This window comes from Podarcis pityusensis (assembly GCF_964106645.2).
Source record: "Podarcis pityusensis genome assembly, chromosome: 6".
NCBI lineage: Eukaryota > Metazoa > Chordata > Lepidosauria > Squamata > Lacertidae > Podarcis > Podarcis pityusensis.
The window spans coordinates 74,541,450-74,556,177 of NC_138030.1; the positions used below are offsets into that span (position 1 = coordinate 74,541,450).

General features: G+C 44.6%; 1 protein-coding gene across 7 annotated transcripts in view; it reads left to right on the forward strand.

The window, feature by feature from the left end:
* Positions 1–14,488, forward strand: part of LOC308478756 (uncharacterized protein) — an 87,912-nt gene extending 73,424 nt beyond the window's left edge. For 5 of the 7 annotated variants that reach the window (XR_013987222.1, XR_013987223.1, XR_013987225.1 and 2 more), the window contains one exon: positions 11,409–14,488. Coding sequence is in view for 2 of the 7 variants with exons in the window: in XM_081008873.1 (XP_080864999.1) it covers positions 11,409–11,428 (20 nt within the window). In the remaining 5 variants the exon portion in view is untranslated. Of the gene's footprint in view, positions 1–426; positions 1,247–1,726; positions 3,157–11,408 lie in introns of those variants that run through there. The other 2 variants (XR_013987224.1, XM_081008874.1) reach the window with 2 other exon arrangements.
* Positions 14,489–14,728: the final 240 nt, after the last annotated feature.

The window sequence follows — 14,728 nt, forward strand, 5'->3', positions numbered from 1 at the left end:
CAGCTCCAGCCACCATGTCCAGTCTTCTGGAATGATGGGAATTGCTGGATTTGGGTCCTCTGGCTACCCTTATGTTACCATGATTGTCTGAAATAGGACAGTGACTATTGACTGTTGGCATTTTTGTGAATACAGTTGTACCTCAGGTTAAGTACTTAACTCGTTCCGGAGGTCTGTACTTAACCTGAAACTGTTCTTAACCTGAAGCACCACTTCAGCTAATGGGGCCTCCTGCTGCTGCCACGCTGCCAGAGCACGATTTCTGTTCTCATCCTGAAGCAAAGTTCTTAACCTGAAGCACTATTTCTGGGTTAGCGGAGTCTGTAACCTGAAGCGTATGTAACCTGAAGTGTTGCGGTACCACTATACTGACAATCGCATTTATATATATATCAGAAAATTGATTTGTGTTTGACCTCTTTTTAGATATATACCAGTGAATATTCATGATGTAAAGAGTTTTCAGACATTGCCCAAATGTGTCTGGATTTACCAATATACACAAGTGAGCATCAACAGCCATGTCTTTTGGATATTTACTGTAGCACACGCACACACACACTGTAAGTGCAGAAAAACTAGTAAAAATTCATGAACTTGTCAACCCAGTGCTGTAAAGAGACATTCTGTTGTGCTACAATACTTCTTGGGAAGACAGCGATAGCAAGCCTAAGTTGCCTTGCTAGGAAGTAAGTTTGATTGGGTTCACTGGACATTCTTGCTAAATGAGCTTAATTTAGGATCAGGCTAAAATCAAGAAGTCATTCTCATGCAATTTTGGACCTTTTGATGCTAGAGCATTTTTAGCCATTGCACAATACTTCTCTAATTGATTTCCTAGTGACAGTGGCATCATATTCCATCTGCATGTAATGTGTTGTGTTGTATCGCATCTAAAATATTAAAGCTTGCAGACAATATAGCCTCACCACTGTCTGCTTATTTTAAAATCTGGCTAGACGTGCACTTCTGCATAATAGCAGTGGACAGCTTCCCAAAAAGTATTTTTTGAAAAATCCCCTTCACTTTGATTAAGTAAAATTAAAACAAAATGGCCACAGAATGTTGTGGGCCTCACACAAAAAAGATGGGGCATTGCAGTGGACACATTTCTGAATTATGATTGACATTTTTAATAAACAAATCTGACTAGATGGTGCTCCCATGCTGGACTTGGTCTGTTTTATTTCCATGGGTCAAGCACATAGTTAAATCTTTCCCACTGAAATGGTTGGGTCTTGAAAACATTTAAGATTAACTTTAACTTATCTGGATTGTGTCTAAACGTGGGGTTTTTTTAAATTTTAATTAACTGTGTCTACTCCTTCTTTGATGTCGTTTCCATCTTTCTTATTGGAACAGCCATGCCCAAGAGAGTTTATAAAATAAATCAGGGAAGTCTGTTCTGAGTCATGATATTAGGAGTGATCTAGTCCCTCATATGCCACCCCTTCTTAAATTTTATCTGCATTTGTTGAGATTATAGTTAATGAATGGTGGATCCATTACTCAGAGGCGGGCAAGCTACAAGGGTAAGCTGGTCCTTGTTAAAAACACAAAGTTATCCAGATTTTGCCTTGTTATAACACCATCCCACTGCCACACACAAAAAAAAATCAATGCTAAGATGCTGGAAATCTATACTGCTGGGCAATGATCATTCTGGCACAGCATATAGACAAATATAGTTGTCGCAAACCAAAGCATCTTAAATTTCTACTTTCAGAATGGCAGAGCCTAGTAAAAGGAAGAAAAGGGCCTCGATTAAAGCAGGAATGGGGAACCTGTGACCTTCCAGAGGTTGTTGGACTACAATGCCCTTCATTCCCATGCTGGCTGGGGCTGATGGGAGTTGGAGTCCAACCACATCAAAAGGCCACCACCCCACCCCCGAATTAAAGCATCCTTGACAAGCTGCCTAAGACTTTCGCACCTTTGCAGCTAACAGAGTGAAGGCCTGACTGTCTAAATACTGCACAGACTAAGGCTGCTGCACTCAGAAAATGAAACTATCAAAGGCAGGACCCCTTCATGTAGACGCATGGCATATAAGGCATGTTGTGGTTGTGAGGCTGAATTTAATCATTAGCTGATCTGGACATCAGAGAGATCTGATGGGAGAGAGCTGGGGAGCATAATCTTGAATAGGTATGGAACATCTCAGGCTGTTCATGTTCTCCAAAGAATCTGGGCCTGTAAATTGTAAGCCAAGCACTGGTGGTGATGATAAATAATATTATGGTGGGTTTGTTCATAGATGTTGCTTTTCAGCCACACACAAAATTCCTCTTCCTCCATTTTGGCTCCCATGCATGCCTAGCCTTCCAGGTCTGGACATTAGACGAATCCTCTGGATAGTAGGTCCGCCATAGAATCAATCACCCTCATTGGTGCTGTGTTTTCCCTTGCTGGAGGTCTTGAAGCAGAGGCAGAATAGATATATGTTGGAATTATCTCTGGATTTCCCACCTCAGACAGAGGGTTAGACTACTACCAAGCAGCCTATAAGGTTTTGTTTAACTCTGTGCTTTTCTTCTAATTTTTAATTGCAAATATAGCAGAAAACAGGAGACAACGTCATTTCCCATTAACAATAAGAATAATCCACCTTACTACACACCCTAATCTTACTATACACCCAAATTGGTATCCAAATGAGATTGTTGATTATTAAGATAGATGTTCAACTGTGGAAGGACCACTGAGGAATGGATGGTGGGTCTTCACCTTTCCAACCTTGAAGCACAAGTCTTTTCAGAACCATAAGGACTCACAAGCGCCACTTTTTAATGCCTTGATCAATGTATACATTTCACCATTATATTACTGGTTTATTTGTTGCAGTTGTAACAGGTGTAGAAACTCATGCATGGTGCAGACAAACTGAATAGAGAAAATGTTCTCTTGCACCCTCATAAGACTAGAACTTGTAGACATCCTTTGAAGCTGGGTGTTGGAAGACTTAAGACGGAGAAAAGAAAATCCTTCTTCACACAGCACATAGTTAAGACTTTCGAATTTCCTCCCACAAGAAGTGATGGCCACCAACTTGGATGGCTTCAAAAGAGCATTGGACCAATTCAGTGCTGCTTTTTTTCTAGAAAAAGAGGTGCCGGAACTCACCATGAACGCCTCGCTTGTTCTCCTATAATTGCTATGGCATGTGGAATTGATTTATTGATTTGGCGTGACCCCCGCTAATTGATTTACGATCCACAATTAGCTCTTTATGCCCGGCGCGCTTCCTCCGAGCTGCGCCACTCAGCTCCGTCTCCAGTAGCTCTCCAGTCACGCCTCAGCAGAGTTGAACACAGCGGTGAAAACTGTCACGTAGCTTCACTTAGCTTCAGACAAACACACACAGAGCCCGGTCTGTCTATTTACAGTTCTTTATTCCGACATTCCCCAGGAATCTCCTGGGCTCACCGCAGCCATGACAGACCTGCGACTTTCCTCCCTCAAAGACCAGAGGGGAACAGAGCGTAACTCCTCCCAGCTCCTCCCAGCTTCTAAAGCTGACGTCAGAATGTTGAGGCATCATGGGAACTTCTTAACCAGTTAAGTTCCAAACCCAACACCCCCTCTTGCCGAACCATTCTGACAAGACCTTTTTTGAGTTCAACACCTTTCCCTTTGCCTTGTGCCCCTTCCCGGCATCTTTCCCAGGCACCTGTTGAACCCCTTCAACACTCCCAGAATCACACTGTGCGACACTTTTCCACGCACTTGTGACCTGATACCCTACTGACCCATTTGGGCCAGCAGTTGTGTCTTCTCCGTCAGATCCTTCCCCCTCTGACTTGACACCCTGTTTGTGAGCTTTCTCCATTACGCTAACCGGAGATGAAGCCTCACACCTGGACACTCCTTTCACAACCTTTGGAGATGCCCAGACCTGCCCTGAACCCTGATCTTGGACCTGGTCCCCATCACCGGGTTCTGAACCCTGATCCTGGACCTGGTCCCTATCACCGGGATCAGCTTCTGCCTCCCTTTCCTCCTCAGAATCAGACAGACATTCTGAGAGAAAATCAGGACTATCCCTGAGTCTTGAACACCCATCCTGTTCACAGAACTCAGCCTGCTTACTGACCAGCAGCTTGGTTTGATCACCCTCTGGGTATGCAAACTTCCACCCATTGGTTGCAGGATCATATCCACAGAAGATCATTTCCTGAACCTTTGGACCACCTGCCTCAAAGAGCTCAAAGGGCTCTTTGGCTACCCTCCCAAACCCGGGAAAACCATGTACCTGTGCACCCTTGCATGCCCTGCACCCTAGGGACCTCCCACATTTCCGGAGTTTGTACCCTTTTGTGCACCTGTGCAACTTTTGCACATGACTGGGAACCTTAGCACACTGCGCCTGTGCTTTTCCAGCATTCCCACCACCCTCCAGAGGTGACTCCAGAACAAAGAGATTGTTCTGCCCCCTTTTCACGTTGGCCACTTGTTTCCCCCCTCTGAAAATGGAACAGGTGTCATTTTCAAAGCAAATTTTGTATCCCTGCTTCATTAGAGCTGATACAGATAACAAACAACAATTCAGACCCGGCACAACGTAGACCTCAGCTCCTCCTGTAAAGGAAAAAAACATGTTAGCCACAGCAGAAACCGACTTTCTCATTCCGTCTGCTAACATCACAGTTGTTCCAGTTGAAAACAGCCCTGCAGTTCCGCATTTCGCCAGCAGGCTCGCTTAGCAGGTGCTGACCAACAGCAGTATTCAAAACCCAGCGCGTCACCGTGTCCTGGCTGGAGTTGTTCTTCACAGTTGCCATAGAAGCAGTGATAAGAAAACAACCCTCCCCAGCGTCTGAACCACGTCCTTCCCTTGCGTTCCCACGCTGGCCTCCTCTCCGAGACTGATTCCCATGGGAACTCAGCTGGTTGACCTTGGGACCTTCCTGCCCAGCTGTCTCCGCTCTCCATGGGCAGCAACGACGAACTCCAGTGGAAAAAACACTGCCCGGGGCTCCTCCCAGCTGGCTTCCTTCTCCTTCTTCCGGAAAAGCACTCCTTGCCAGCTCCGCCCCCTCTGGCCTGGCTCCCACTGCGGCTTTCTGGGAACCTGCTTTGTTGACATTCCACTCCAGCACGCACAGTGGACAAGCCTTTACACTTGCCTTTGGAATCCTTCGCCCCCCCGATCTGCTCACCAGCACTCCTTGAGGCTAAAACATCAGGAACAGGGGCTGCAGCCATCTCTAGACTTTGGCAATACTTCTCCAGGGCTCTGGCCTCCTGCTGAAGCTTCACAGCACATCCCAGGCAGCCCTTGCTGACTTTACGCCCTTGCCCAACTTCTTAGAGTGAGCTGTTCAATCGGAATGTCCTCCAAGACCTGGCTGTCTGCCATCGTCTTCCCGGGGCCCCAAGCTTACTCACCAGCTTATCCGGCACCCGTTTCCAGCTGCTCTTCAGCTCCCAGCACTCAGCTCTGCAGCAACACAGGCAAACACTTTGCGTCTTTCAGCCAGCTGCTCTCAGCTCCGCAGCTACTCCTTGCCTCTTAACAACAGGCAAAAATCTCACCACCAGCGTCTCTGCTTCAGACCGCAGACTTCAAACGCAGTCCGGCACTTGCGTTGCTCTGAACCGCAACCTCAAAGCGTTCCTGTGACACTTTTACGATCGGTGATTAAGGGTCCATAACCTGTGGAATTGATTTATTGATTTGGCGTGACCCCCGCTAATTGATTTACGATCCACAATTAGCTCTTTATGCCCGGCGCGCTTCCTCCGAGCTGCGCCACTCAGCTCCGTCTCCAGTAGCTCTCCAGTCACGCCTCAGCAGAGTTGAACACAGCGGTGAAAACTGTCACATAGCTTCACTTAGCTTCAGACAAACACACACAGAGCCCGGTCTGTCTATTTACAGTTCTTTATTCCGACATTCCCCAGGAATCTCCTGGGCTCACCGCAGCCATGACAGACCTGCGACTTTCCTCCCTCAAAGACCAGAGGGGAACAGAGCGTAACTCCTCCCAGCTCCTCCCAGCTTCTAAAGCTGACGTCAGAATGTTGAGGCATCATGGGAACTTCTTAACCAGTTAAGTTCCAAACCCAACATGGCACCCATCTGAGAGGTGCCGGAATTGTGTTCCATCAAGTTCCAGCTGAAAAAAAGCCCTGGATAAATTTATGGTTATCAATGGCTCCTGCCCACAACTGCTATCTTCTTCCTCCTCTATCAGAGTCACTATGGAATAGCTGCTGAGACCATATAACACCGGTCCTAAAAGACCTACATTGGCTCCCAGTACATTTCCAAGCACCAAGTGTTGGTGCTGACTTTTAAAGCCCTGTACAGTGGCACCTAGGGTTACAGACGCTTCAGGTTACAGATGCTTCAGGTTACAGATTCCACTAACCCAGAAATAGTACCTCGGGTTAAGAACTTTGCTTCAGGATGAGAACAGAATCGTGCAGCGGTGACGCGGTGGCAGCAGGAGGCCCCATTAGCTAAAGTGGTACCTCAGGTTAAGAACAGTTTCAGTTTAAGAACGGACCTCTAGAACAAATTAAGTTCTTAACCCAAGGTACCACTGTATACCTGAAGGAGGGTCTCCACCTCCATCGTTCAGCCCGGATACTGAGGTCCAGCTCGGAGGGCCTTCTGGTGGTTCCCTCACTGCAAGAAGTGTGGTTAAATGGAACCAGGCAGAGGGCCTTCTCAATAGTGGCACCTGCCCTGTGGAATGCCCTCCCATCAAATGTCAAGGAAATAAACAACTATCAGACTTTTAGAAGACATCTGAAAGCAGCCCTGTTTAGGGAAGTTTTTAATGTTTGATCTTTTATCATGTTTTTAATATTCTGGGGGGAGCCGCCCAGATTGGCTGGGGAAACCCAGCCAGATGCCTGGGGTATAAATAAATTATCATCTTCATCATCATCATCATCATCATCATCATCATCATCATTATGCCTATGGATGCCAATGGCTGGAAATCACAAGTGGAAAGAGTGCTGTCATGCTCAGGTCCTTTTTTTGCACATCCTGTAGCCATCTGGTTGGCCATTGGGAGAGCAGGATGTTGGAAAGGATGTTCCTATTTTCATTGGAGAAATGTTGGAGGATATGCTAGGTGGGCCATTGACCTGATCCAACAGGCTCTTCTTATGTCCTTAATGCAATGAAGATTTAAAAAAATACCTTCTTAGCAGTGCATGTCATAGTGATCTTAAAAGTAAGAAGGCGAGGCTCATCAAGATGCCAGGAAAACAGAGGGATAGTGATCAAAGTGTCTTTGATTCAGTACCTTTCACTTTATGCAGCTGACTGTATTCCTTGATTTTTTTATTGATACCTCCCCACTAACTTTGAAGAGTCGGTCCATCTAAGTATTATTTCACAAGAAGTGGGGAAATGGCTGTCACAATTGCATTTACTCAATTTTCATAAATCACTTCTCAAAAAGATGATTCCCTGCCTCGGCCCTCTGGCTCATTCAGCCAGCCCAGTTCCCATCGGCAATTGTCTAAGGCAAACACAGATTGATGTGGCGGTGGCAGAGAAGAGGTGCAGCCTGCGGTTTGTCCTCTGCCTCTGTTCCTCTTGGCCAGCTCACATGGCTCCTTCCACATTGCACAGAGCAAACCGTGATAGACTTGAGCAAACGAGAAATGCAATTCAAGCGCAGCTTGCCAAGCACCACCGGAACACAAGGCTGTCACACCTTGTGAAGAATTAGGGGACAGCAAGGGAAGCTTAGCACGCAGCACCATGAAAATGAATGTCTTTAAATATATCTTAATATCACAGTGGGATTGACAGCTCTAATATGAGATTGCTTTTCTTTTTTTAATGTAAAAGATTTAATTCCAGGGGGGCACTCAGGCTGCAACCAGTTGAAGTATGGTGAGATTAAAAATATATATAATTATGATCTTCTTAAATGATGCACTGGGCGGGGGGAGGGGGGAAGAATCAGCAAGAATAAGAAGACATTTTCTTCTTGACTGCTAAATAGCTTTTCTATATATTTTAAGATTTGTATTCCACTGACTTTTGTTGTGGAGTTTTTATACAACACATATTTTGTGAGTGCATAACTCAAATCATGTTAAGAGACTGGCTATATAGAAAAATGAAAAAAAATTAATATGCACATGTCTTTAACACATTTTACTAGTGACAGCATTGTGCTTTTGTTTAACCCCTACTATAGCATCGAAGTTCACTGTCCTGATCTCACTCATCAGACACCCACCCGCCTACCCTATTTCATGTTGCTATAGCCTCTTCTCAATCTGGTTTATGTTATTCATTTAGATTGAAGCGTAGTCATTAAACAGTTGTGCTTTTTTGATTAATTATATATTAGAGATTAGGGAATCTGTCCATTTCATTTTCTTGCTTTTCCAATCTTTTCAGCTGTCCTAATTTCACATCAGTTTGTGATGTTTTTATTTTTAAAAGGTCTCATGAAAATATGTACACATTTTTGCAAGCAATTTTCTTGAAATTGTTTCTCTATGCTAACCAGGAAGTGCTATCTCCAGTCAATGGAATGACTATTCCTATCTCTGCGGCTGTGACCTCCTGGGTGATGCAGATGCCATTAGGCAGTTCAATGTGCATGTGTACTCCGTTCATTTCCCTCCTTCCCACTTCTGCCTCCCGTGTGGCCCCAGGCACTGGCAACCCATGCTACGTCACTGCCAGAGGGTAGTAAGTGGAGTGAGAGAGTGTTGTGATCAGGATGCAGGCCTTACATTGCACGCAAGTCTCTTCTAAATGAACTAGAGCCGTGATCTCCAGTGATGCTCCCAAACACTAAAGGATCAAAAGGAAGCTGCCCTGAGCAGACAGGGTGCAGGCGATGTGGTTGTGGTGAGGATTCCACATTTCTCTCATGTATAGAAACAATTATGGAATAGAAGGGTATTATAAATTTCATCCCTATTTCACAGCCCTTGACACGAATCTGAAAACAAATTTTTGATTTATTAATGCCATCCACGCCACTTCCCAGACAAAGGAACTGGACAGGGGGAAAAAAGAGACTGCAATTCTGTGCTCCGAATAGCGTTTTGAAAGCCTCTGGGTATTTTTTAATATCACGCTTCTCAATGTTAATCTCTAAAGATCACTGAACTTGCATTAAATCTACAGATAAATAATGTTACACAGTATTACGGAGGTGATAAAATGTGGAAAGCTGCCGTAACCTTCTAGGTGGATTTTCATGTCTAGGAAAGAGGAACTTTACAATGCTGGACTACCATTTGCAGGTGGGGGCAATCTGTCAGTACAAAGGAATAATGTAAGGGCATTTAGCAAGTTGCTCTCTTTTGTGCTATTGGGTGGGCTTAACCCACAGGTCTCTAGGACTCATGGCTTGCCAAGGCAAAAGCAGCTTACCAACCCTAGACTGGGGCTTGCTGGGTCTTTCACAATAACACCTTTTTTCTGTTCCAGGCAGGCTGTAAAACCAGTTTTCACTGAGCCTTTGGTAAATGGCTGGTGGCTCTCAAAAATGGGAGTTTGAATGGGGGCTGCTTTAATAAAGGCAGTGGTGTTCACAATTTCCAGCCCCACTCCCCGTTTGAATAATTGTCTGACCCCTAAAGGAGGGCTGAGCTCTGTTCCACTCCAGGAACCGAGTTGGGATCACATGAGCCTGAAACTCACCATGACTTGAACCTGATAACTAAACCAGGGCTGGGCAATGTGGTGACCTGCAGATGTTCAACGCCAGCTAGTATGGCCAACGGTTACAAAAGATGGTAGCTGTAGCATCTGGAGTGTACCATGAAGTCTACCTCTCAACTAAACCATGGTTTGGGTCAAGTGTGATGACCCAGTGGCCCTCCATATTTTCTTGGACACCGATTCCCATCAGCCCCAGCTAGCATGGCCAAGAGTTGGGGATGATGGGAGTTCTAGTCCAACAAATTCTGGAGGGGCACAGGTTCCGCCATCTAGGTTTAGGTGATTAACAGCATCAACAGTGAGTGTTGCCTAAATAGGAATTAACCATGTTCACTTGAAGACCGGTCTGGACCACTGATGAGGCAGGGCGAGGCATCTGCCTCGAGTGGCAGAAGCCCCAGAGGTGTCATCCACCTGAACTCTACCACCCTTCCCACTATCTCCTCCTTCAGCGGTGGCACCATTTTCCACCTTGGTCTCATGGAACATATGAGCTCTTATGAGACTTTGGTGAGATCTCATCAGATCTCACCGGAAGTCAGTGCCGCTGTGGGTGCTTCTCAGGTGCCGCCACACAACACAAGTAAGGTGGGCACAGTGTTGGTGGCAGGGCAGCATTAAGCAGGTGTGGCAACATGTTCCAGTTTTGCCTCAGGTGGTGAAACGGGATGTGCTCCCCCTGCCTGAGGGTGTCTGAAAAGTGAGGAAATATGCTGGTGTGCCCAGATATTCAGAAAACCCACCAGATGTTATCAACATTCAGCTTTGAACATTGACATTAACCAAATGCTGGGCATTCACTGTAACACACACACAGTTTGCTTTTTGTCTAGATATTGTGTGTATTTGGGCAGATATCCAAAAAGTATTCTTTAGAATATTTGTGTTGTCCTTTTAGAAGTAGCATGACCAATACATTATTTTTCTGTGATTCAAGCGGGGGAAATCAGAATCTCGTTACTTAGCTTCAAGCTGATTCCTGAAGAACTTGCTACACACCTTTTTGTTTATCAGCTTCCTCTTTAAAAAACCAGTGCAGAAGATGAAGGCATGTGGACTTTTTGAAATCGCATGTGGTGATATGTTCTATGGATGTTTATCAGACCTACAACAGCCAGGGGTGATTATACTTATCTCTCTCTCTCTCTCTCTCTCTCTCTCTCTCTCTCTCTCTCTCTCTCTCCCTCCCTCCCTCCCCCTCTCTCTCTGCAGTTTGCTTGGCTTTTTTTAAGAGGTGTTTTTATTTTCCTTTTAACAAAATCATATTCTGATCCCAATACCTGAATTCCACATACCGTGTGATGAAATCAATATACATCTCTACAAAAGCTGGCAGTTTCTGGATTTTATTCCCTGCACATTTTCAGATATTCCCTCCCCTCTTCCCATGCTCTCATTCTTTTTTTCTTCCCCCACCCCAAATACAGGCATAAATGGCGAAACTAATAATACTGTGGCATTCATCATGATCTAGCTGAAGACTAAGCAAAGTTTAGTACGTAGTAAGCTAATAAAGGGGGAGAAAAAATGAAAAAGAAAGCTTCCCCTGCTATTGAGGGGGGGGGGGGCTAATGCAAGAAACACCAGATCAATATGAGTAGACCTGAGTTGAAAAAGACAAGATTTAAGATCATATCTGAAGGAACTTATTGACTTAGCTTTTCTAAACTGAATGCCAGATGTGGGGTGAATAACAAACAAATAAATGCATGCATTGCACAAATCTTTAGCCTGTGTTTTCTTGCAGCCAATAGGATGCCTCCCTGATCTTCTGAAGCCAACAGCACAAGTTCCACAATGGGAGAAGGCCCCAGTAAACACACCACCTTCACCACTTCTAAATCATCAAGGGAATTTTCAAACCAATCTAGCGTTCATCAGTCAGTTCATTCAGGGCTCTGAAGTTCCACACTTGGAGCCAGTTTGCAGAGATGTCCACAACTAGGAGCTTATGAAGACTATTCTGGTGAACCCATTATAGGGCAATAACCTCAGGTGGGGCTGAAAGGGGATGATGGAGAGCAGGAGCTGTAAGATGAGATGGGGGGTTGGGAAAGACAAGAGGTGATTTTTTCCCCTTGGTGAGAACGGAAGGATGCAAAAATGGAGAACTAACCTGTGTTTCGGACTTTGATGCCTTGATCCTGAGAGACATTGCACTGACATGTGATGCATAAGCAGGAAAATATGCAAACTTGCAACCCTCCCTACCTGATTTCTGCACGGAGAAAAACAAAATTCCGCAATGAAAATTAATTAGAAAAAGTAAGTGCATTTGTGAACATCTGTGCTTTCCTATTTTTTAGCATGTTTCCATTAGCTCCTGGAAGAAACATGAGGCACTCGTTCTGGCCAGTGACCGAAATAAATTGATTTATTCATTCATTCATTCATTCATTCACACAAAGCACTGGAACACCTTGAGTAGTAGAATCATAGAATCATAGAGTTGGAAGGGACCCCAAGTTGTATACCTGATGCTGGCTTGTGAGAGATCAACCCAGATGTTTTCAGCTTTATCTCTGAATCCTTAAGGGCTAGAAATTTGCTTTAAACAGTTGTGACAAATCCAAAATTCTGCACTGGCTCAAAATTGTACATTCAGGCCTGCTCCCTAGGAGAAGTATACATTCGGCTACACCACTGTAAGAGCATGACGACAATCTCATCCAAAGGTGCCATGCAAAGTGAGTTTGTTCAGCTCTGCTTATTTGACTTGCATCCTGTCCACAGGATCAGAGCCTCACAAGCTGGTGCTTTTGTTCTGCACCAGGTTACACCCTCTATTCCTTTTAAGCAGCATAGAACAAAGGGCACCCTGGCCAGGTTTCGAGCTGCCTCTGGTTTTTGGGTGGTTCCTGATGAAGACAAATGGAAATGACTCCCACTTTGCCAATAAGCAATGTGGCAAACACAACCAACCAGGAACTGTGGGAAGGGTCGCAGCAGAAACACATGCTTTGCACACACAAAATCCCAGATTTGGTTTCTGGAGTCTCCAGTTTTGTTTTGAGATGATGGAGCTTTTGAGAAAGCCCAAGAGTCCAGGGAGCTGCTACCAACCAAGGAGAGCTCCTCAACCAAGGGTCCTCTAGATGTTTTAGGTGGCAGCCCCATGCAGGACATTGCAATGACACTCAAGTGTAACTTCCTGGTGGATTCTGCCCAATGGATCAGATGTATGTGTCTCCTGCCCAGCCACTCTCAAAGCACCCTTCAGTTTATCTAGTAGTAGAACCAGCCCCATCTGCCCTCCTATTGCATGATGTTTCACCAGCATCTCTGGTTTGTTTACATAGCACTCTGCTAGGCTATGTGAACTAGCTATGCTAGTCATACTTTACTGTGACTGATCATCTGGGGGGTGGGCAGGCTGTTTGGATTATCGGGCTGCAGGATCAAAGCATCACGGTGTTGTTGTTTTTAAAAAGGGGAACTGGGCCACTCTTTAAATAACTCTCATTTGTTAGGATGGCACCACAAAGTCTGCTTCCAAATGAGCAGAAGAGAGACAGAAATAAAGTGGAGTTGTCATGGGCAATGGTGATTGTTTAACACAAATTGATTTAAGGCAGAAATAATAGGAAGCAGAGGGAACGATGATGAGAAATGGAGGAGCCTGGTGCAGAGGCAGAGGAGCAGATAGACAAGAAGTGGGGGGAGGGAGGAGGAGTTTGATTCAGCAAGTGGAAAGGCAGAATTGTGTTCTCTGGGGGGCAATGTTCAGCCTATGCTGTCTCTGTTTTAATATGTTGTGAAATGTGCGCAGTCAACTATTGACAGATGACCATTGCAGCACAGTGGATTGTGAATCAGATTGGGATCAGGGACACCTCGGTGCAAACCCACGCAGTCATGAACCTTCCTTGGACCAGTCCCTGCCTCTGTCTCCCTAGTGGGGCTGTATTGAGAACAAAACACATCGTATCCTGAGCAATTATTCCAAATACTGTCAATACTAAATGTGGTTATTGCAAACCTTTTGCTTTTACAATCTATACCAGCAGCTAAAGAAGCTGCAACCAGCTTTTGCTTCCTTACACTGACATTTCAATATTGTAAATAGTTGCACTGAATAAAGATCTTTGTACACCCGAAGTGGTAGTCACCTTACTTTTGCTTCATTGTTAAGATCTCTGGATCTTTGGAATCCCTGTTGTCATGAATTTTTAAAAACACGAGTTCCAAAAATGTGCATCAGGCTAAACTGCTGTTTATATGCAATGTTACGTATAGAAAGTTGAATTAATTTTCATCTCATGTGGGGAGGGTGGAGAGAGTGTTCCTGCTTTCAAATTACATCTGACAATAGGCTTTTAACAGTTTGGGATGCTTTCACTATAAGAATGGAATATTTTAATCTTTCATAATGGATTTTTAAAAAACCTATTTTGAAATGTATTTTGTCACTCTACAGAAGTGGGGTGCTTTAAATGAAGCATTAGAATTAGGAGCTACTAAGAAATGCTGTGTGTTGATTCCACTCAGCCTCACGCTAGCGAAAACCAGATAGGAATGCAATCTGCATGCAACCCTTTAACATCCAAATTCCAGGCTGTGTGCATCTCTGAATTACAACCAATTAGAAATACTTCTCTTCTTCTTAAAAAAACAAAAAAAACCCAAATTTGTTGAGATATCAATCTAAAAGCAAGCGAAGGGCAGAATTCAACCAGGACAGTTTTATTTTATTTTTAATTTACTGAAAATGTTTCTAACCTATTACTGTGATACATGGCTGGTTGTTTTTCTGTGGTTTCCTAATATATTGAATGTGCTTTGTATGCTGTATATATTTCTATTAATAAAAGAAGGAAAGAAAAGCAACGATTTCTAACCTGCCTTTCATTGCAAGGCAATGCTAGGGTGGGATGCAACATCACAAATTGAAACCAGCCACCACAATTACAAAGGGGAAAGGAAAAATGAGCAGATAAATTCGCGGCAAAAGCAGCAGTGCCTCTGTAACAGGGGCCAGAAAACTTTTGAGCCCAAGGGCAATGTTCCAGGGGTCACTTATCAGCGGTGGGAGTGGTGAGAAGCAAAAGTGGGTGGAGCCAGGGCTTT